The 22,228-nt window shown below is 55.0% G+C and overlaps 9 protein-coding genes across 9 annotated transcripts in view; 6 read left to right on the top strand and 3 right to left on the bottom strand.

Moving 5' to 3' along the window:
* The first annotated feature begins 14 nt into the window (after positions 1-14).
* BO86DRAFT_386845 (norsolorinic acid reductase) lies at positions 15-1,849 on the top strand. The gene is made up of 4 exons (XM_025671436.1): positions 15-438; positions 489-619; positions 696-1,350; positions 1,447-1,849. The coding sequence occupies exons 1-4, from the start codon at positions 358-360 to the stop codon at positions 1,738-1,740; spliced, it is 1,161 nt and encodes a 386-aa protein (XP_025530658.1). The 5' UTR covers positions 15-357; the 3' UTR covers positions 1,741-1,849.
* Positions 1,850-3,218: 1,369 nt separating this feature from the next.
* On the top strand, positions 3,219-4,857 carry BO86DRAFT_230403 (phosphopantothenate--cysteine ligase CAB2). The gene is made up of 3 exons (XM_025667000.1): positions 3,219-3,515; positions 3,565-4,676; positions 4,786-4,857. Exons 1-2 carry the CDS (start codon positions 3,332-3,334, stop codon positions 4,608-4,610), a joined length of 1,230 nt encoding a protein of 409 aa, XP_025530657.1. The 5' UTR covers positions 3,219-3,331; the 3' UTR covers positions 4,611-4,676; positions 4,786-4,857.
* An 832-nt stretch (positions 4,858-5,689) lies between these two features.
* On the top strand, positions 5,690-7,503 carry BO86DRAFT_230406 (glycosyltransferase family 31 protein). Its single transcript, XM_025667001.1, has 2 exons — positions 5,690-6,839; positions 6,933-7,503. The coding sequence occupies exons 1-2, from the start codon at positions 5,871-5,873 to the stop codon at positions 7,248-7,250; spliced, it is 1,287 nt and encodes a 428-aa protein (XP_025530656.1). The 5' UTR covers positions 5,690-5,870; the 3' UTR covers positions 7,251-7,503.
* A 331-nt stretch (positions 7,504-7,834) lies between these two features.
* BO86DRAFT_230467 (polysaccharide deacetylase family protein) lies at positions 7,835-9,572 on the bottom strand. Its single transcript, XM_025667002.1, has 3 exons — positions 8,467-9,572; positions 8,259-8,344; positions 7,835-8,194 (listed from the first exon to the last, which is right to left on the bottom strand). The coding sequence occupies exons 1-3, from the start codon at positions 9,372-9,374 to the stop codon at positions 7,860-7,862; spliced, it is 1,329 nt and encodes a 442-aa protein (XP_025530655.1). The 5' UTR covers positions 9,375-9,572; the 3' UTR covers positions 7,835-7,859.
* Positions 9,573-10,018: 446 nt separating this feature from the next.
* Positions 10,019-12,188, bottom strand: BO86DRAFT_376940 (DEAD/DEAH box helicase; the record flags this gene model as incomplete). The annotated part of the gene is made up of 9 exons (XM_025670563.1): positions 10,019-10,317; positions 10,367-10,515; positions 10,568-10,767; positions 10,814-10,965; positions 11,019-11,098; positions 11,150-11,510; positions 11,559-11,694; positions 11,749-11,806; positions 11,860-12,188. The coding sequence occupies 9 exons, from the start codon at positions 12,186-12,188 to the stop codon at positions 10,019-10,021; spliced, it is 1,764 nt and encodes a 587-aa protein (XP_025530654.1).
* Positions 12,189-14,652: 2,464 nt separating this feature from the next.
* On the top strand, positions 14,653-16,386 carry BO86DRAFT_416757 (pantothenate kinase; the record flags this gene model as incomplete). The annotated part of the gene is made up of 5 exons (XM_025674993.1): positions 14,653-14,800; positions 14,918-14,970; positions 15,149-15,431; positions 15,505-16,012; positions 16,074-16,386. The coding sequence occupies 5 exons, from the start codon at positions 14,653-14,655 to the stop codon at positions 16,384-16,386; spliced, it is 1,305 nt and encodes a 434-aa protein (XP_025530653.1).
* A 1,215-nt stretch (positions 16,387-17,601) lies between these two features.
* Positions 17,602-19,193, top strand: pigc (phosphatidylinositol N-acetylglucosaminyltransferase; the record flags this gene model as incomplete). The annotated part of the gene is made up of 3 exons (XM_025667695.1): positions 17,602-17,950; positions 18,028-18,299; positions 18,618-19,193. The coding sequence occupies 3 exons, from the start codon at positions 17,602-17,604 to the stop codon at positions 19,191-19,193; spliced, it is 1,197 nt and encodes a 398-aa protein (XP_025530652.1).
* Positions 19,194-19,745: 552 nt separating this feature from the next.
* On the top strand, positions 19,746-21,505 carry BO86DRAFT_230330 (glycosyl hydrolase, family 18). The gene is made up of 4 exons (XM_025666999.1): positions 19,746-20,005; positions 20,058-20,350; positions 20,424-21,030; positions 21,120-21,505. Exons 1-4 carry the CDS (start codon positions 19,929-19,931, stop codon positions 21,430-21,432), a joined length of 1,290 nt encoding a protein of 429 aa, XP_025530651.1. The 5' UTR covers positions 19,746-19,928; the 3' UTR covers positions 21,433-21,505.
* Positions 21,506-21,777: 272 nt separating this feature from the next.
* Positions 21,778-22,228, bottom strand: part of BO86DRAFT_376936 (uncharacterized protein) — a gene marked incomplete at both ends in the record, with an annotated part of 792 nt that continues 341 nt past the window's right edge. The window contains 2 exons of the mRNA XM_025670562.1: positions 21,778-21,895; positions 22,032-22,182. Coding sequence (XP_025530650.1) covers positions 21,778-21,895; positions 22,032-22,182 — 269 coding nt within the window. The remainder of the gene's footprint in view (positions 21,896-22,031; positions 22,183-22,228) is intronic.

Raw genomic sequence — 22,228 nt, 5'->3', positions numbered from 1 at the left:
GTCAGCATTCTGCACATTCATGCGGTTCTATGGGTAGCGAGCTCCAAATTGGATTTCCAAGAACATGAGGACCCGGTCGGCTGTTAGCTGCATAGGGACACTCCTGTCCCAGCTACAAGACCGGCGATGATGACTGAAAGCACAGAACAGGACTTAGAGCTCGGCGATAACTCAAAACTAGGCCCCACCCTTCTTGCGTCATGCCATGTCAAAGACCCTTTCGCAATCCTCTGGAGCCTAGAGTCCAATGGCTATATATACGTGCTCTTGGACTGTCTGTACTCAGCTCACCAGCTTCATTGAACATTCATCTCAATTGACCATATTTTCACATCTCACATCCCAGATCTAGACAACATGTCGTTTAACCCGGTTGCCCCGAAGCCCAAGAGCCTACTTGGCTACCACCAGGTTCTCTCTCCCACCGCCGGTGTCAAGGTAAGGACTATTCTTCGAACTCATCGTGGGTCTCAAGCTGAAGTAGACAGGTCTCACCGCTATGCTTGGGAGCAATGAACTTCGGAGAGGCGTGGACAGAATTCATGGGCAAATGCAGCAAAGAGGATACCTTCGCTCTGCTGGACTACTTCTTCAATGAAGGCGGGAACTTCATCGACACGTATGTGCCTTCTTATCCTTCCTATCACTCTTTTCACCTTCCGAGCACTCGATTATTCACGCACGAAAACCCGCAGTGCCAACGCATATCAGTACGAGGAGTCGGAAACCTGGATCGGCGAATGGATGAAGCTGCGCAACAACCGCGACCAGATGGTGATCGCCACCAAGTACACGACGGGGTACCGCACGGCGCACTTGGACACGGAGCCGCTGCAGTCCAACTTTGTGGGCAACTCGGTGAAATCGCTGCGCGTCTCCGTGGACGCCAGCCTCCGCAAGCTGCAGACGGACTACATCGACCTGCTGTACGTGCACTGGTGGGACTTCACGACGGGCGTGGAGGAGGTCATGCAGGGGCTCAACGCCCTCGTCACCGCCGGCAAGGTCCTCTACCTGGGCGTCTCCGACACCCCGGCCTGGGTCGTCGTCAAGGCCAACGACTACGCCCGCGCCCACGGCCTGCGGCCCTTCGCCGTCTACCAGGGCAAGTGGAACGCCGGCTTCCGCGACATGGAGCGCGAGATCGTCCCCATGTGCCGCGACCAGGGCATGGCGATCGCGCCGTGGGCCCCGCTGGGCCAGGGCCGGTTCCGCTCCGCCGCGGCCCGGCAGCAGGCCCAGCAGCATGAGGGGTCCACGCGGGGCTCGCAGCCCACCGAGGCGGATTTGAAGATCTCGGAGGTGTTGGAGAAGGTCGCCGAGCGCAAGGGGACGAATCTGTACGCGATTGTGAGTTTGCTCTCGGGCCCATGGGCCCTCCTTTCCTCTTGGTTCTGTTGTATAGTGCGTCGTGTGTGCACCCTCCCGACTGACTTCCTCCGGTAGGCCCTCGCCTACCTCCGCTACAAACAACCCTACATCTACCCCATCGTCGGCCAGCGCAAGGTCGAGCACCTCAAGGCCAACATCGACGCCCTGAAGATCGACCTCAGCAAGGCGGAGATCCGCGAGATCGACCTCGCCGCCCCCTTCGACCCCGGGTTCCCGAACACGATGCTGTTCGGCGGCAACGAGAAGTACGACGTCGGGTTCACGGCCGCGGATATCTCGTTGACCAAGTGGGCGGCGCATATCGATGCGCCGGCGCAGCAGGAGGCGGTGCGGCCTCGGAAGGAGTAAGTGGAGGATTTGGGCGAGGCCTGCCTCGGTGTGTGTGTATATTCTATGTGGTGTGTATATATTCTATGTGTGTAGGCGTGCGAATATTGAATTCTTGTTGCGTTGTGTATCCGTCTACGGCTGAGGTATATCTGGTGGGGAGGAGAGATGGATAGAACTAGTGGGCAGTTGTTTCATTCATGCAGCATCTCATTTCCTCTGCCTCTGGTACTGCTACCGTGGGACGTTGAAGTAGACTGTAGACCTCACATCCGGACGCTTGCCTCACGTTTGATTGTTCTCAACTTGAAACAACACCCGCTCGACCATCCCGCCCGCGTTTCACCATCGGAGGCCCCCGTTCTACCACGGTCGAGAGCCTCGAAAACCGTTGCGACCTGCGACAGCCACTAAGTCTGAAACTTGATGACGACGAGGGCCGATAAGATTCTGGATCCATGGCTAGCGGTTGAGATTTAGAGTGTAAAATATAGGGTATGTTCGGCGCGACGAACGTTTCCTGGTTTCGGAGATGGAGAACGGCGGGTTTTATTCTACGCTCTGTCGGTGATAATGCTTGTGTTGTAGTTGAACTACAAGATCGGAGATCCAGACCAGGAATTCTCGCGCAACAAGTGTCGAGGTTCGTTTCAATCATCCTGGTAGCAGTGCCGTGGTGGTGGTGGAGGAGGAGGATGAGGTGGTGGTGGTAAGGGAGTCAATTCCAGAGTGAGCCGGAGTCAGAGTCGCGGTAGGCAATCCGAGGAGCCTAATAAACGAAGACGGTGGACATATAGCCTAGTCACTTCACATCGTCCTCGAACGATGGATTTCGACCTGGGATGCGCGCGGTTTCTGCTCTGCCGTGCTGTGGAACAGCCGGTTCGGCGATTGGAATGATTCGCATGGCTTGGCAGCACTGTCGGTCATTTTTGGCGCTTGGGTAGGGTCGGCATGTTTTTCAATGTCAGCCGAGGTTTGTGTGAGGACATGACACTGACAATACCAGCTGGGGAAAAGTGACCGGCCAGCGGGAGTTGAAGTTTGTCTGACTGGTGAACAATTGTTATAGTATCTCCTCCTGAACCTGAGAGAAAGCTGAATCACTGAGGATGACGGGCCAGTGCCGAGGAAAAGCTACCGAGGAATAACTCCGAAGGCGGTAGCTCCAACTGCCCCTCCCACGCCCTCCACGCCCTGTCAGAATGTTGAGGCCCCGCCCTTTCGTTCAACTCCAATTCAACGAAAGCAACGCATTTACGGATCATTCTGTCAATAGGTATTTGCCATCGATCAAGTGACGCTCTGCGAGACTACCTTTGAGCTCTTTGGTGTTTCCATCGCATCGAAGACTAACTCCCTCATTTCACCATAGAATAGCGCATATCCGCATCTATCCTCTCCGCTCGTTCATCATCGATCGCCGATTCAATCCTTGTCTCTTTAGATCGGGTCTTCTAGACGAGGGGTCAATCGAGCCCACTCATCTCGCACATCAATCCATCGCTTCCTAGCGCATCCTCGCGACGCTTAAGAAACCTGTTGGGAAATATTGGATCACGAAGTCATAGGATATTGTCGGTCGGAAGTCGAGAAAATCGCCGGATCCAAGATGTCGTCCGCTCCGACAGCAGACATGACCCCCGCGGAGGCCGAATCCGTCTACTTCAACAACTACCCTCCCCCCAAAGCTCTTCCGAAGCACGAGGCCCTGGCGCGCGCCTTCGTGGACTTGCATGTCCAAGCGGGCCGGCGACTGGTCCTCGTCACTTCCGGAGGCACCACCGTTCCTCTGGGTTGGTGAGCCGGGCACTGCGCACAAGAATCACGTCTAACCATGTGCAGAGAATCAAACCGTGCGCTTCATCGACAACTTCAGTGCCGGCACTCGAGGTGCCGTTTCGGCGGAGTACTTCCTGCAACAGGGCTATGCCGTCATTTTCCTCCACCGTCAGTTCAGTCTGCTGCCATACTCGCGACACTACAGCCACTCGACCAACTGCTTCCTCGATTTCATGGACGATGACGAGTCCGACTCCGAGGGCCGCCCGGTCGTTGTGTGCAAGGAATACCAGGATCAGATGCGCGATGTGCTGCGCAAGTACAAATACGCCAAACGAAACAACCTCCTCCTACTCCTCCCCTTCACCACCATCTCCGAGTATCTGTTCGAACTGCGGTCGCTGGCGCAGTTGATGAAGCCCCTGGGCCCCAACGCCCTATTCTATCTGGCGGCAGCGGTGAGCGACTTCTTCATCCCCCACGATCGCATGTCGGAGCACAAGATCCAGTCGTCGGAATTGCCGAGTCACCTGGAAAGCGGCGGCCAGGGTGAAGATTCGTCGGACATATACACCGGAGGACTCGAGCCACAACCGGTGCCGAACCGGAGCAAGAAACTGGTCATCGACCTTGACCCGGTGCCCAAATTCCTCCACCGGCTTGTGGATGGCTGGGCACCGGACGGCAGCATGGTGGTCTCGTTCAAGCTGGAGACGGACCCCAATCTGCTGGTGTACAAGGCGAAAACCGCCCTGGAACGGTATGCCCATCACCTGGTGATTGGCAACCTGCTGGCGACGCGGAAATGGGAGGTGGTCTTTGTCACGCCGGAGCCTCCGTATGAGCGTTGGATTCGCGTGCCCAAATCGCGGCGCAGCAAGAGCATTTCCGGTAGCGAAGACCAGGTCGGGTTGGCCGAGGCGGCCAAACAGCGGGCGGGCGAAGCCGCGCTGACGGGAGAAACCAGTGGGGGCACCACCACTGGCCCCGACCGAGTTCCTGAGGTGGTCACCACCGCGGAAGAGGGGGTTGAGATCGAGAGTCTGATCATTCCCGAGCTGGTCAAATTGCATTCCAACAAGATTGCGCAGTATAGCCGTTCGGCATAGTGTTGCATAGATGGTGAGGATTGCGGGTGGTGGAAAAGAGAGTGCGAATGAACCGTTGCCATTGCCATTTGTTGAGGGACGCTTCTTAGTGTGAGTAGCTTTAAAAACTGTAGTATGAGTGCAGCAGGGTCCATTGCTTCCTCGAATAGATTAATTGGAAAGGGGTCCATTGCACATACTGAGTAGCAAACTGTCAGGAACAGCCCGTTTTTTTGTCCCCTTCGGCTTTGGGGGCGGCAGAAAAAGCCTTGAACGCATTGAATTGACTCTGCCACTGCGGAGTACTTTTTCTCCCCTTCTCTTTCCCCTTTCGTTACTCACTTCTCCTTTCCCTCCCCCTCCCCCCTGATTCCAATGGAGCAAAGACGTGATGAACTCTAGATCATGGTGTTGAATCACAGATCCACCATGCGAGGACATTTATCCATCATGAAATCAATACCACTATCAATCCGTGAGTCGCAAAGAAAGCTGAGACAGAAAACCGCCGGGCCTGTCAGGGGCGGTTTCAGGATTGCAGCTCCTCCTCAAACCATGGCTCAGTCGGGGCCCGGGGGAAGCACCAACGCGTCATCGATGGCTGGGCTGAGTGGGCTGAGAGCCTGAGAGTAAGAAAACTGAATAGGGACCACCGTTTGGGACTCTAGATCGCCTAGACACTGTGGGCCGATCTGCGCTTTGCCTACGTGCCTTCCTACGTCGCCATCCCCACGCCCGTCCAAAAGACAGCTTCGTTGGTTGGAACAACCGTTTTCTCTTTCTCTTGGCTGCTGCCTCTTCTTTCTTTCTCATCATCATCTTCTGCTATCCTGTCTACTCTGTCCTTCTCCCCCTCAACTTCTTCTTCCTCTCTCCTCCTCCACGGATTCTCCCCCTCTTCTCCAAACCCTATCCCCATTCTTTTCTTCTAAGCGCCAGGCGACTGCGTTCCTACCCGTGCTCTCAGGAATCCGACCCCGTTGTCCGACAATCCCAGAAAATAAACACTCGAGGAAGGGAAAGCTGTCAGCCATTGAACTTGTCGACACGAGCCGCATTGATAAACATAGGAAGAAAATGATCAACGTGTTGCAATCAACCTGGAGGATCGGTCCATAATTTTGCTGTTTCAGTCGCATCTTCTTTCCTCTTGTCTGTCACTCACAGTTCAACTTGTCCCACTCCGCTGCAGGTCGGCTTCCTTGCTGGACTAATCACCAACCAACCTCCGCTTCCTCTCTCCCCTCGTTTCCCCTCACTTCAACCACCACTGCTGCGAGGATGTTCCGTCGCTCTCGTCGCATCGCAGCCCTCTCCGCCCTCCTGGGACTTATCCTCCTCTACCACTTCTACACCCTTCGCTCCGAGCTACATCCTCAACAAAATGACGAAGCCCGTCGCACTCTGCCCGAATGTCCTTCCCTCCCGGGGATGGAGGACGTCCTCGTCGTGATGAAGACCGGCGTCACCGAGTCCCTCGACAAAGTTCCCGTCCATTTCCACACCACCCTCCGTTGCGTCCCTCACTACGTCATATTCTCGGACTTTGCGGAAGAAATCGAAGGGGTCAAGATTCAGGACGCCTTTGTTGGAATGGACACCACCGTGCGGGATACCGTCGAGGACTTCAACCTTTACAACCGTCTCCGCGAACAAGGCCGTGCCGGTCTCGAGTCCGCCGACTTCGCTGACGAGGCCAATTCCAACATCGGCAAACCGAACAACCCGGGCTGGAAGCTTGATAAGTGGAAGTTTCTCCCTATGGTTCAACAAGCGCTGGCCTATAAAGACGACGCGAAGTGGTACGTCTTTATGGAGGCGGACACATATTTCTCGTGGCCCACGCTTCTCGCATGGCTCGCACATTTTGACTCCAGTGAGCCGCACTATATCGGAACCGAGACCCAGATCGCGGACGTCATCTTCGCGCACGGCGGATCAGGCTTCCTCGTCTCCAACCCGGCCATGCGGCTGGCTTCTAAAGAATACGCCTCGCGGACGGTGGAGTTGAACGAATACACCGATTGGCACTGGGCTGGCGATTGTGTCCTAGGCAAGGTTCTCGCGGACGCCGGGGTGCCTTTGCACTACTCCTGGCCCATGCTCCAGAACTCCAACCTCGGCGAGATCGACGAGTTCGCCACGGGCTTCTATCGCAAGCCATGGTGTTTCCCCGCCGTTGCGTTCCACCACTTATCATCCCGCGACATCCAAGATTTGTACGAGTATGAGCGTCGCAGATGGCAAGATGTACGTGCTAGCACACTGTCTCCAAATCTTTCCCCTAACCCATGATCTTTTTTGGTGAATCCCCACCAACTAACGTATCCCGCGCCCCGTCAGGTAAACAAACATATCCTCCTTCACCGCGACGTCTTCAAGGAACTCATATACCCCGAACTCTCCAATGTCCGCGACAGCTGGGACAACCTTTCCGACCAAGAACGCCCCGACATCACCACCTTTCACGAGTGTCAGACCACGTGCGCCGAAGCGGCCAACTGCGCCCAGTTCGTCCTCCGCGCCGGCGTCTGCTTCCTCGGCGAGACGCCCCGGCTGGGAGTCCGCAACCCCGAGGCTCGGTCCGGCTGGGTCCTGAACACGATCGACAAGATGATGGAACATGCGCCACGGTGTGGTCGGCCGGACTTTGGTTTATAGACTTCTCTTTTTCTTGTCCCCCCCCCCAAAAATCACACAGAAACCTTGTCAGAACACTATTCGCTGGCCGAGTAATCTATCCCACAAGCTGATGAAACTATCCTCTGTTCTTCTTTCGGGATGGTGGGTGTGGTGCTATCTGTTTCTTTATATCGGATTAGATTACACCCCAGCTACCCCTGACCGGACATCGTGCTCTTCTTCCCAATTTTCTGGCAAGGAATTATGCATGTATTGTGGTCGATGGCGTTTTGGGAAGGGGGTTCCTTTTCACTATCTTTTCAGCTTCTTATTCCTCGATTTTGGCTTGCATCCACACCAGGCGTCTGGGTTACAGAGGGGGGCACAAACCACCACAAAAGAAGTTTTCCTCGATTTTTTCGCGATTGTGAGAAACAACATGTCTTGCATTCTTTGTTTTCTTGTGTCCGCTTCAGCGTTTCTTTTGGCCAAGCCTTGCTTTTTGTATCGTATACAACATGCTTTATACCAACTCATGCCACCATCAGTTTATACTTCCATCCGCGCTCCCTACAAAACAGAGCATAGCGTAGCGTAGTATAGCGTAGCATACAGGAAAACCACGGACCCAACCCGATTTACCTCTAGCTAATGGATCGGAAACTTCAGGGGGGGACTCCGCGGGTCTTCCAGACACTGGTCGATGCGCATGATGGTCTTGTTCTGGCTCTTGACGAACTGGATCACCTCGCGAAAGTAGCTGACGGTCGTGGCGCTCAGGAAGTGCATGACGGCCAGGTTGCCCCCGCGCCGGACGTCGCGGAAGAAGGCCTCGCGCTGCTTCTCCGGGGTCTTGGAGTCGGCCCACAGCCAGTCCTCGATGTCGACGCTCCAGGTGATGATCTGGGGGTCGGTGATGTAGTTGGCCAGGCGCTGGCGGGTGCGGGCGCCGAGGGTGCCGAAGGGGGGGCGGAAGTAATGCGCTGTGAACGGACGTCAAGTCAGCTAAGCGGATGGAAACCTCTGCCCGTGTTGAGGGGGCCATACTTTCGATTCCCAGGATCTGGCGAAAGGACTTGATGTTCTCGACGATCTCGCGGTCGATCTCGGCGGTGGAGCCTAGGCCTTCCATCCTGGATTGAGCCACTGAGAGTTAGTCGTATTTATCTGGCAATTTTGACAAAAGCCACACCCGCCATATCTCCACCCGACAGTCAACAATCCAGAAGAGAAGCAAAGGAGAAGGGGGACAAACTTGCGATGCGTATCCGAATGCAGGGCAATCTGATGCCCGCGGCGAATCATCTCGCGGTAGACATTCGAAAAGTTCGTCTCGCGGTCGCGGAGCCCCAGCCCGACGACGAAGAAGGTGACGAGCACGCGCTCCTCCTCGAGGATGCGCATGACCTCCTGGGCGAAGCGAGGCTGGCCGTCGTCGATGCCGAAGGCGAACGAGTCCGGGCGCGAGCAGGTCAGCGACAGGCGGCCGTTGTGGACGCGGTGCGGCACGGGGAACCCAACGGGGATGGCGGGGACGAGCTCCACGCGGTACAGGGTCAGACTCTCGAGCGACCAGAAGCCGCCGAAGCTGACGGAGACCGTCTTGGCCAGGTCGATGTGGAAGTGCGCCAGCGGGATGTAGATGTCGTTGCCCCGGGCGTAGCGCGCCGCCTCGACCACGTCCGACGTCTGCGGGAACGGGTTGCGCCGCACGTCGCACGCCGGGTTGTTCTGGTTCAGGAAGATCGAGAACTTCGTCGTGCCCCCGAACACGATGTGCAGCGCGTGCGTGGGCTGGTGGCTCCGCAGGTCGTAGCACGCTGACGCCGAGAGCTGCGTGTGGTAGTTGTGGTCCGGGTCCGAGGGGAAGAGCCGCACGAACCCGTTGCCGTGGTGCACGGTGAGCCCTTCCAGGGCCCCGTGCCAGTGCCCCAGGGCGTTGGTGTCTTGGTGCTGGAAGGTGTCGATTAGGATGGTGTTGGGGGGGCCTTGCGGGTTGTGGAAGGGGGTGGTGGTGAGATTTGGGATTGGTGCGGACGGTGGCGAGGGTGGAAGAGGTGGTAGCGGGGGCGGTGTTGCTTCAGTGGGAGTCATGAGGGCGGTGATGAGGAGAAGGAGGAGGAGGAGGAGGAGCGAGAGGGTGGTGGACATGCTTGAGGCCATGGTTGAGGTGGTGGAGATTACAACTGAATGTGTTTGGCAGTGCTGTGGTGCGGTGATGCCTTGATGTCTCGGTGGTGGTGATTCTGTCTGATACTAACGCTGGCTCTGTGCTGGAAGGAGCTACGAGGTGATATGCTACGTGGTCTACTCTGGGAAAGAGCATTCCCACGAGTCGAAAAGGTTGTGGCAGCGAACCTATCATTATGATAGACATTTTTCTGACCTCCAGATGTGACTGTCTGAACGACAAGATAACGACGCCGCTGATCAAACCCCCGTCCCTATCTACCACCCAAACAGCGTGGTCGTTGGCCGAAGATCCTGCAACACCGAAAACAGCATCCGCCGTGTAGGCAGACAAACCCAATCAGACAGCGTCCGCTAGATCTCCGGGGCATGACTGGAACAAGGAGGCAACCCTACAGCATCATCCTCAAAGCCACCGAGGTATCAACTCTCGAACAACATCGGGCAAAGTATGGCTCAGGATACCGTGAACCAAGTAAGGACACAAAGGGATTTCGAGACCAACGAGCTGAGTCCGTCAACAGAAGGTCCCACTCCATGCCTCTTCAACTCAGGGTGAGGGAGCCGAGAGGCCCGGTGCGGATCCCGAAGTCAACAGACAAGCCAAAGCTCCGGTCTTAGAAGCCCCAGTCGGTGTCTGATGCCTGCGGCGCGTTGCCAGCATCGTTGTCATCCATCTGTATACCTTCCCACGCTGCACCAGCGTCATCTCCAGCGTTGCCGTCACCGTTATCCTCATCATCGGTATCGTCCTGGAAGTCGATCTTGTTGTCAATAGGCTTGTAAGACTCAAGGAAGTCAGGAACCTTCTGGCCGCTCTCAAGAAGGATGCTGACAAGGTCAGGTGCAAGTTCCACATCGTCCTCGTTGTAGAATGAGGACGCCAGGCCTTCATTCCCAATGCGAGCGGTGCGTCCTATCAAAGGTTGGCGTGAGTCGCTATATGGATGGCTCTTCCAACTTACCAATACGATGGATGTACTCAGTGATGCCGCCGTGCTGGGCACGAGGCAGGTCAAAGTTAATGACATGCATGACATTCTTGATATCAAGGCCGCGAGCCGAGACACCGGTGGCCACGAGAATGGGGCACTTGGCCATGCGGAAAGCACGCCTATCTCTCGGTCAGAGAGGGTCTCACTTTGTCTCAAAAAGGGACTACCTACAATGCATCTTCACGCTCACGCTGAGTACGATCGGCATGGATCGAAGTGCTTGGCAAGCCCATATTGAACAGGTAATCATCCAACAGGTCGGCCTGGGTCTTCGAGTTAACAAACACCAGGGTCCGGGAAGGGGGCATGGAGAGCAGAAGATCATAGAGACACTGCTTCTTCATGTGCCGCTCCGCAAAGATGATCTGTGGCTATATTAGTAACAAACAGAAGCAGCCATTCCACGGGGAACCCTACGTTCTGCTGCACGTTGATGTGAGTGCTACCAGGGCGTCCGATGCGAATGCGAACATGGTCATCTGCGAGGTACTTGCGAGCCAGCTCACGGCAAGCCTTGTTGAAGGTCGCAGAGAACATCATGTATCGATGGTCAGCATCCTCGTTCACATCTATCGTATGTAAGTGTCGATGTTGTAGAGAGAAAGAATTGATGCCGGCATACCTCCTCCTGACATTATCTTGTTGAAATCCGACTCCCAATCAGATTGTAGAAGCTCATCGGCTTCATCGATGATAGTGTACCTGTGGTGCCGATCAATTTTACGTATCTTGTTTGCTGAGGAGTTGACTTACTTGACACGATGAAGCGAAAGCATGTGAGGCCTATCCATGAAGTCAAGGAGTCTTCCAGGTGTGGCAATGAGGATATCGCAGCCACGCTGCAGCTCGTCCCGCTGATCACGGAATGGCGCACCTCCATAGACCACACAAGGCCGCAACATAGACCGATAACATAGGCGTCTTGCCTCGTCGAAGATCTGAGTTGCAAGCTCACGGGTCGGAGCGACGATGAGGACCAACGGCTCAGCCCGGACAGCATCCGTGGCAGGATTGTAACCAGCAGCCACATTAGGGCGAGGAGCGGCGAGCTTCTTGGCCTTACCCATCAGCTGGGACAGGACGGGAATGAGGAAAGCCGCAGTTTTTCCGGAACCTGTTTATGTCAAATGGCTGTTGCAACATAACAGACAGAAGTGCTTACCAGTCTGGGCAATGGCAATCAGGTCATGTCCAGTGATAACTGCTGGGATCGAATACGCCTGGATGGGTGTTGGGTGTGCGTAACGACAGAGTTCAATATTCTTGCGCATGATCGGATGCAGACCAGCGTCATTGAACTATGGCGATCAGAGTCATGATCACACTCAGCATATGTAGGGATATAAACGTACGTCTCTCACAGGGTTGGGTCTTTCACGACTCTCGGCGATGACCTCAATCTTTTGTAGACTATACACAGTTAGTGGTCCGGGATGTGAGGCTTTAAACTGCAGCTGACATACTTTCCAATCTTCAGACCAGCCCGGTTGATGAATTCGTTTCGGAACAGTTGTTCCTCAAGCTCAGGTATCTCCGGGCCTACATCACCATACTCGTCCTTCCATTCATATTTGGCTGCATTTGCCGCCCACTCGGGGAGCTGACCGTCACCAGCGTCGCCAGCGGGTTGATCAGGAGCGGGAGTAGCAGTGTACTTGTCATAGTCATAGCTCTCTGGAGCCACCCACCCCTTTGCGCGGGCGAGGTTGGACGCGTCGTTCTCTTTGTTGTCCTGACTGTTTGTCACATCGTCGAGCGCGGAACCCAACGAAGACATATTGAATTCCGCCATGATTGCTCGTCCAGGGCTGGACTACCTCCCCAACGACGTCCTACGTGACAGACTCTTGACACCAGCCTATGAGTAATCCGTAGTTAGGACGACAAACACGTGTTTGTTTTTGAAGGGCAAACGATACCTTTGTTGAGAGACGCGTGAGACAGTCAGTAGTCAGACCGTGATATGAACAGATGACGAGGAGAGATAGGCACGGAGATGAACGACAAAGAAGGGCAGTGCACAGCTTACAGGGGTGACTGAAAGATGAGAATGAAGAGGAGAGAGAAGGAGAAAAGAAATGAGGGGAAAGGAGGAGAGGGGAGAGGAGAGGACAAAAGATGGGAGAGAAAGAAAGCTGAGGTGGTGGGTGTGGGCTGGCCTCAACAACACCTCACGCCGAGTCAAGCAAACGGATTGCACAACCACAAGACACCTCGACGGAGTGAGGCCAATGAGCAGCCGTTCTCAAGCCTTGTGAATGTAGCACCTACCTACGGAAAATTCATATCAAAATGGGAGTACACAGGGAAGATGACTACAAGAGATCAAATTGAGAGATACTAGTACTCGGGAAATTCAGGACCACTGTCAAGTTCCTAATACCCAAGCGGAAAAATCATCTGGCCCCCTCTGAAGACAAGTGACGAGGGATTATCGAGTCTTGAGAAGAGAATTATATCATGCAAACATCCGAGAGCCGAGTATGGCCATTTACTACCTTTCCGTATAGTGACCGGATCTAACTGAAGATAGCATCGCAGCAACTCAGAAACACCAATAGACGGGATTTCTTGTTGCAAAAAGAGACCTGAACTTTTGATGCTCGAGTGCTGCTGCCTGTCTCTCGGTTACTGTGTCTGAAAGCTTGAAGTCGGGCGGAAGCAATGTTGTCTTCACTTCAAACTCTGTTCATGAGATGCACTTCACTTGAAATACTAGAAATTTCTCTATCTGTTTTACTTCATTCGGCATGCCAAACACAAGCAAAGCCCTCTAAGCTTCCACGTCTATCGCCTCCTCCCACATTCCCTGCGTCTAGATCTACAATAACACTAAGGAAGTTTTTCCGATGTATTAATTGCAACACGCCCCGACCTGGACACAGCAGTCATTTATGACATCCGTCTGCCATTACAATGCTACAACCAGCATGGCGATGTGGACTTTGGCCTTGGGGTCGTCTTCTCTCAGATGGGTGCTGGCCCAATTTTCCGAAGCTCTGGCGCAGCAGCTGCACATATTGTGAATGTTGAAGGAAAACTGTAAGTATACAGAGATGCGCTACTTTGAACTGGCTCAGTCGTAGTTATGTCAGTTCTCGGGGGTCAACGTTCCTGAATCATGTGCTTTATTTGGAGCACCTATGTCAGTCCTCGCGGATTAACGCAATCATCAACATCCACCGGTGTTGTACTGGTGGGCCTGTCGTTCCCAGGTCAAGGTCTAACATTGGTTAGAGACCAGATAAGGACTCAAATTCGCAATTTCTCTGGTTGGCCAGCTCTACCAGAGGTCATGGAGAGAGCCCAGTCGACTCTGGGGATGATTATGCTGAATAGGTCGACCCCAGTGTTGATATTGTCTTGCAGGTCTCGGGAGCATGCACTGCGATACCAACTGCGCACGACTGAGAGAATTTGGGGATAAGCGATCGCTTTGCCTTGTACGATAGAAGCTGGACGACACCCTTTGTGGATTTAACCAGGGACGATCATGAAAGACCAATATTTCCCAAGGACCATGGCATCAATCTATGTGCGCAGGAGCTATGAGTGACTGGCGTTGTGGTGGAGATGATGCGCCTGTCTACAGCAATACGAGTCAATGCTGCTCTCATCAACATGGACATACAGGACTCCGTATTACGACTTGTCTTTCTTTCCTCTTTGACACTGAGCAGCAGTCAATGAGCCGGTCAATTTGAGGTATTTATGTAACCTTTCCTATGCCTGTGGGTCGAGTAGCTTCGGTATAGCTCTTGCCTTATTTCTCCGGCATTAGGATATTTTCCGACGTCATCTCAGGGGCAAATCCCACTCGTCAACTTGCATGGGACATGCACTCACCCCGTTCTGACCAACAACAAAGCCATGAGGCTCTGAGACTACGAGCAGATGAAGTGCGTGAGGATAGCCCATATCTTCACAGATCGACCTGCATTCCCTTGCAGGACAGTGGCGCGGCACGGAACAATTGGGAACGAAAAGGTCGGAGACTCCGTCCGCGCCCAGCCCGTAACCCGCCCAAGTGGGTTCGACCGACCTCCAAGCGGGCAGAAGGAATCTCAAATATACGCTGTACTCTGTATCACGGGCCAATAATCCCATTTCCCCGAGACCGAACTGAGCTTCCTCAGCGACCCTCAACTACTTTTCGGATTTTGGATTTAACTCACTCAACCCCCCCCCCCCGACCCTCCTTTGTCATCGCTCCGATTCTCAATCCCATGATACTCGCTCCATGCCATTGAGTCGTCATGGCCACTTCTACTTCGAATCGGGCGAGCGCGCGGCTGGAGCTAGCCAATCCGGGGACCGTCAAGATCAATGTGAAGGGAGCCTTCATCGTGGACGATGATCCGAGGTCCAAAAGTCCGGTGAGGACCGACGGGGTTTCTTATGAAGGTGAGCAACACCTCCCCCCTCCCCTCCCCCGCGAGAAGCACGCCTTTTTTCGTGGCCGGCACGTTTCCACCGGTTAACCCAACGAAACTCACTTTTGCTTATAATCCTGTGGCTCAGGTCATGACATTCGGCTTCCGAACCACAAGGAAATTAGTCATGTAGCTGTTGATGTGAGTTAACTTTCTCTCCCTGACCTGAACCTGGCCCGTTGCATCCGGACACTCCGCGGGTTCCCCGCACACAATCGGCAGCAACTCCCCGCAATCCTCAACGTTCATTGCACCAGCACCACCAGCACCACCAGCACCACTTTAATCAGAGAACTGACTCGAGCAATATGGTTTTTAGATCGGCGGCTCGTTGGCCAAGCTCGTCTACTTCACTCGGGAGATCGACTCCGCCGACAATGGCGGGCGACTCAACTTCATCAACTTCGAAACCTCCCGCATCGACCTGTGCATCGACTTCATCAAGGAATTGAAGGCTGAACACGAGAAGCTGAAGGGCTCGTCCGGGGCGGAACTATGTGTGATGGCGACGGGCGGCGGGGCTTACTTGTACTATGACAAGCTGAAGGAGTCCCTCAATGTCGACATCATCCGGGAGGATGAGATGGAATGTCTCATTACCGGTATGCATGGCTCACATTTCACTGATATGTGGTCCGACAAACACATCTCTGACTCGAATCTCTTTTTCCACAGGCCTGGACTTTTTCATCACGGAGATCCCCAACGAGGTGTTCACGTACAGCGAGACCGAGCCCATGCAATTTGCCGAGGCCCGACCGGACGTTTACCCATACCTGTTAGTCAACATCGGCTCCGGCGTGTCCATGATCAAAGTCTCCGGCCCCAAGCAGTTCCAGCGTGTGGGCGGTACACATCTGGGGGGTGGGACCTTCTGGGGTCTCATGTCGCTGCTGACGGGGGCCCGCACTTTCGACGATATGCTCGCCATGGCGGATCGGGGTGACAACAGCGGGGTGGACATGCTGGTGGGGGATATCTACGGCATGGACTACAGCAAGATCGGACTCAAGAACACGGCCATTGCCAGCACCTTCGGCAAGGTGTTCCGCCTTAAGAATCAAGCGGGTCAGCAGACAGTCGACGGAGCAGAGTCGTCTCCCGACGAGGAGCTTGATTCGACGAATGGCGATCCGAAGTTTAAGCCCGAGGATATGAGCCGGAGTTTACTCTATGCTATCAGGTGCGTCGTGATCTTTACCACCCGACTTCCAAAAAGGAACAATCGGACTAACAGGGCACAGTAACAACATCGGCCAGATCGCCTACCTGCAGTCCGAGAAGCACCAGGTCAAGCACATCTACTTCGGCGGCTCCTTCATCCGCGGCCACCGACAGACCATGAACACGCTCTCGTACGCCATCAAGTTCTGGTCCAAGGGCGAGAAGCAGGCTTACTTCCTGCGCCATGAGGGCTACATCGGCTCCGTCGGGGCGTTCCTGCGGAGACAGCCTGCCAATTGGGGACGCAGGAACAGCATCGACGAGGCGTCCCTGCAGGAGCTCAAGGCGGCTCTCGAAGCCAAGCACCAAGCTAGTCAACCGAACGCACCCTAAACCCAATGGACCTTTCGGACAAAGCATGCATGCTGGACAACTTAGATGTGTCCGGCCCCTTACCCCCTACCCCCTTCCTCCTCCACCACCACCACCTCCACCACCTCCTCATTTTGAGCGTTTTGATACCCGTCGATTGTCATGACACGTTTGTACTACTGCATTTTATACTGTTTCTATATCATAATGCTCGCCTGAAAGTCTTCGATAACATCCTCAAAAATCATGAACAAGGCATTAGACTCCAGATTGTGTTTTGGCGAGTGCTTGTTGTTTAGACTGTTGTGCACTTATTTTCATTTTTGGGGGGGGGAATTTCTTGCCAGGCATCCACTGCACGACCTGGCATGTCAAGAGTGATTCCTTCTCGGGCGGTCTTTCCTTCTCGGTCATGTTTCGGAGTCGGCCAGTTGTCCTGTACCACTGCATAGATACCAGCGTACATCGGGAACCGGGTAGATCCCGAATCGACCGGTCGATATTCTCAAGCATCCATACGATTACAAAGATATATTCAAACAAGGCGCCAGCAATGAGCAAGCACCCAGCGCCTAGCTGCGCTGTTCTTCTCTCTCGGGCCTCAAGGTTTAATAACCGGCCGGACTTTGATCTCCACAGCCGGAACATTGTCCTTCCCTTTCAAGCTATCCAAGGCCACCCAGACCATATCATCAGACTCCTCCTGACCACGTTCACCACTAATACTGTGGCAGCTTTGGAAGAACTGGAGGCGATTCACACCTTCCGTTCATAGCAAGCGGTGGTGGGCGGCCTTTACTTTTTTTTCCTTCGCAAACCAGCCTTTGACTTATTTGGTGCCGTGTATACGCTCGCTGTATACGGATTGCCAGACATGGATTCAGACCTGTCTAGTACAATAAAGATTGTACGGAGACAAAGCCCGCTTATCAGCTTTTCGTAAGACAGCTATTGCTTGCTCACCGGTAGTGAGACTCTGGTCCCTGGATCGCATTTGGAGAACTGTACGGAGTACGGAGTATACTACGAGATTATTTACGAGATATTTGTACACATAGTTAGCGTTAGTTAGAGATTTGGATGACTAATCCCACGTGGGCGGCGTGCCGGAACTGGCGATTCGCGTCACCGACCGGGGGAGACTCCAGCTCAGGCGATTCTATCCTAACTCCGGCTCTTTCTTATCTCAATCGTCGTATCACATCATGCTCCAAGCATGAGTCCGGGTCCTGCTCGATGCCTTCGCTGTCCGATTCGCCTCCTCCCGTTCCGCCCCCGGTGCCCGTCGATACCCACCCGAACCGCAGCGTCGGCCTGAAAGAGCAACGAGCCCTCCCGGATCCCACCAGGCTTGCCCCTGAAGATGCATACTACACCTCTTCGCTGCCGCGCGCGCGGCCTACCTCGGCCCACTTCGACGACTCGATGCGCGTGTTGAACCCCAACGCTGTGGCGGCGTTGCGATCGCCGCCGGCCGTGCCAGGAGCCGGGGGTGGTCGAAAGGAGGTACAAAAGCTGCGAGGGTCCAGCCGACGGAGGAGACGAAAGGGCGCGTGGAAAAAGCTACTCTGGGTGAAACAGTCCTGTAAGTTGATTCGCGTGATGACCTACGAGGGTCTCGGGTTTGGGGTTTGGTATAAGGTACTAAATCGATACGCACAGATCCCGACAACTACACGGATACAGAGACCTTCCTGGACCACCTTCAGCGCAATCCTCGCGTACGACCCTACGATTTCTGGCCGCTCGTGGCCGACTCCACGGTTATCGTACAACATGTATGCTCGGTAGCGATCTTCGTGTGCTGTTTCGTTGGCATTGTGCAGGGCCGCGTGAGCCCTGTCTCAGTGGTGTGCTGGGGCAGCGTCGGGACCGCCTTGGGTTGGATCTTTTGGGACTCTTGGATTCTGCGGGAACATGTGGAGAGTGCCCAGGTCGCTGAACGAGCATCATCGGAAGGTGATGACGGATCGAGTTCTAGTTCCATGACTAGTTCTGTCAATCCGTCGTCCGGTACCGCTAGTTCGCGTCCCTGCGGGCAGAAGGAGAACCAGGTACACGGGCTGGGATTGTCCATGGCACAGAATGAATGCAGCGAGCCAGCTCTTCGACAAAGCACGGGAAGCGGAGGGGATGTCGATGGCAGCGGACAGGAACCAGTGTCTCCTCTGTCTGGCCCTGCCAGTGGTCCTCTGGGTGGTTTGTCGTCCGAGGCGGACATGTCGCCGATGTTCTCCTCGAGGAATCGCCAGCGGCTTTCTACCGTCAAGTCGGCTTTCCTGATCTACTTTTCCTTGCTCGCGCTGAGTCCAATCCTAAAGTCGCTTACCAAATCGACCGCCAGCGATTCGATCTGGGCCATGAGCTGCTGGCTGCTGATCATGAACATCTTCTCCTTCGACTACGGAAGCGGGGAGGGCGCAGGCGCCACCAAATTCCCGGCTTCTTTGTCTACCAATGCCGCAGTGATGGCTTCCACCGTGTTGGCGTCGCGACTGCCATCCACCACCCACGTGTTTAGCCTGATGCTCTTCTCAATGGAGGTCTTCGGATTGTTTCCCATTTTCCGACGGCAGCTGCGCCATGTGTCCTGGACGGGCCATATCCTGCTGACGCTGGCGTTGGTGCTCGTCGCTGGTGGTGCCGTAGGCATCACCCTGCGTGGCGGATGGGCGGCGTTTGTGGTCGGATCCATTCTAGGGAGCATCCTGACGGCGCTGACCATGGGAGGATGTAGCTGGTGGCTGATCAGTCTCCAGAAGTATAAGAATGTGGTGACTGGGCCGTGGGATCCAGCCCGACCGATTATCCGGCGACACTGGGATTGAGGACTTGCAGCGTGTGTCTGCTGTCGACTTGAGAAATACTTTTACAAGATACCCATACAGTATTGAGACTTTGGATCTAGCGCTTTTCATATGGATATGGATTTGAACCGTGAAGTTAACACCTTGGCGTCTCTCCGTGTAAGACCTGACATAGTGTACTGTACATCGCCAAGAAAGGACCGTGAAGTCGGCTTCGATAGCCTCCTGCATCCCTAACTTGGGTTCATTGTTTCAGAACTGGCGGTTGAGGCATGCTTGATTTGCGGAATGTCGGCGGGAATGCTGGCCAACTGGAGCTGCCAGCAATCAACACCGCCGCAATCCCGGCCGTGACGCAAAGAAGAATCCCATCCAAGGTGCAGGCATGGAGCAACCTCCATACCGTATCTACCATGGCACACTTTAATTCATCTCATTCAATCCGTCATTGGGAGCCGGTGGAATCGGGAAATTCTTCAAATGCATGCCCGTGAGTGGGCGATACCCCAGGTCTAGGCAGGAGGCAGCAAAATACCCGAGTCGGAATGGAGGCCTGTCTCCGTGTGTTTATTTCTGGATCCTCGCCAGACTGTCAGCGATGAGTATTTATTCATCTTGGCCCACTCGGCGGCACACAAAGCCAGGTGACGGTCACTTTGCGCGCTGTCCACCTGATTCACTCCAGGGCGCACACCCACCACCCATCGACCACCACCGCCCATACAACCCGACGAGACCGGACACGAACTCACGATCATGCTCAAACGACTCGCACTGGCCCTCATGGGCCTGCAGTGCGCGGCAGCCTTGCGGATGGCAATGTACATTGACCAGTGAGTCTGCCCGCCTGCTATCTTTGCTTTGTCACGTACTGAAATCGAGTAGATACCACACTGCGAACCTGCCGGGCAAGGACAAGACACAGGGTGTCACGCACGCGATCATGGCGTTTGCGCCCTCGACCCTGTTCAACTCCGACTCGCCGCCCCAGTTCACCCCGTTCGAGTCCGTGTCGACGATGCGCAACCGCTTCAGCCCTGATACCAAAGTCATGATTGCCATCGGTGGATGGGGTGATACGTCTGGATTCTCGCAGGGATCCAAGGATGAGGCTTCTCGAACCCGCTATGCGAAGAACGTGGCAACCATGATCAACAACTTGGGCCTGGACGGCGTTGGTAACTTGGCCCCCTGTCCCCCTTTGCCCAACCTTCTGGAGCAAACACTAACCCGTGAGGGACCCATCCACAGACATCGACTGGGAATACCCCGGCGGCAACGGCCAGGACTACCGGCAAACGCCCAACTCCGCGAAGGTGCCGGAGATCGACAACTACCCGCTGTTCCTGAAGGCGATCCGCGACGCGATCGGGCCCAACAAGCTGCTGTCGATCGCGGTGCCCGGCAAGCTGGAGGACTTCATCGCGTTCACGCCAACCAACGGGCCCAAGATCTGGCCGTCGGTCGACATGGTCAACATCATGAGCTACGACCTGATGAACCGCCGCAACAACGTGACCATGCACCACACCTCGGTGGTGGACTCGCACACCACCCTGAAGGCGTACGCGGCCATCGGCCTCGAGAGCAGCAAGATGAACCTGGGCTTCGCCTTCTACGCCAAGTGGTTCACCACGGACCCCAGCTCGGACTGCAAGACCAACCCGATCGGCTGCAAGGCGGCCGTCATGGAGAACGCCGACGGCTCGGACAACGGCAAGTCCGGCGCCTTGACCTTCGAGAAGAGCACCATGAGCGCCGCCCCGGGTAATCTGAAGACTTCCACCGATGGCACCTGTGGGTTTGACAAGGGGACCAAGTGTCCGTCCGGCCAGTGCTGCAGTCAGTACGGAAACTGGTATGTCCTTCCCTTCCCCCCTGTGTTTATTTCGATTCATACAGTGTATCATGATCTCTACGGACGTGAGCTGACCGAGATGGCAACAGCGGTACGACCGACGACTTCTGCCAGGCGGGCTGCCTGTCGGACTACGGCACCTGCAAGGGCATCTCGATCACGGACTCGTGGCGCCGCGCCCTGAGCGAGGGCACCACCGACGCCACGATGGGCGGCCAGTACTACTTCGACGACAGCGTCAACATCTTCTGGAGCTGGGACACGGGCGACCTGATCGGCCGCAAGTTCACGGACATCGTCGACGCCGAGCAGGTCGGCGGCATCATGGCCTGGAGTCTGGGCGAGGATACCCTGTCGTGGGAGCATCTGTCGGCCATGCAGAAGGGGGCGAGCACGCGGTAAGATCCTGACGAGCGTTTGGGGAGGTTTCTTTCCCGGTTATGTCTCCGCATCTGTCTACGTATGTACAAGAAGAAGTACCCAGTTGTACGTGGCAGAATCTATCCAGCGTAGGCGCGGAGGACATGCAAGGTTAAGAACGAGATCATTTGAAGTCCATCAACCCGTTCGTCACTTTAAAACCAATGGCTTATAGCTTGCAAACAATATTCCAGATTGTGATACACTATATTTATCTATACCCCCCCAAAACAAAGCAAGATCAACTCGCCCTCAAAATACACCACTCCCCTACCATCTGTCCAGTCCAGTACACCTCCCGTTCAAGGTTTGACCATAATGTAACCCTTAAGTGCAGCTATCCGACCCATAAACAAAAGTGCCATCCGAGTCCTCACACCCGCAGGTCCCATCAGTCGGGCTCTTGATACATCCCGTTCCGACCCCCGAGGACTCGCCGTTGTCGCTGCGAAGCGTAGCGTAGGGTTAGCATGCATCAGCCCACGTCCAATTCCTTATCAAAACACTCCCCAACCCGGTGGAACCCTGCAGGCACCAGCCCACAGGGCCAGGAAGGGAACAGGGACAGGGAAAAAACATACTTCCAGAAGAACGTCCAGCAATCCGAGTCGGAGTCGGTCATCTCCGCGTCCGTGGGCGCCGTGCAGGTGTACGCGCTGCAGGTGCCGTAGGGGGCGCCGTGCGAGGAGTCGTACTCGTGGTCGGTGACGAAGACGGCGAAGGTTTGCGTACCTGTTTCCCAGATTTTCTCAGTATATGATTGAAAGGTGGGGGGGGG

Source organism: Aspergillus japonicus, assembly GCF_003184785.1.
Source record: "Aspergillus japonicus CBS 114.51 unplaced genomic scaffold BO86scaffold_8, whole genome shotgun sequence".
NCBI classification, from domain to species: domain Eukaryota; kingdom Fungi; phylum Ascomycota; class Eurotiomycetes; order Eurotiales; family Aspergillaceae; genus Aspergillus; species Aspergillus japonicus.
This window is presented reverse-complemented; position numbering and strand designations above follow the sequence as displayed.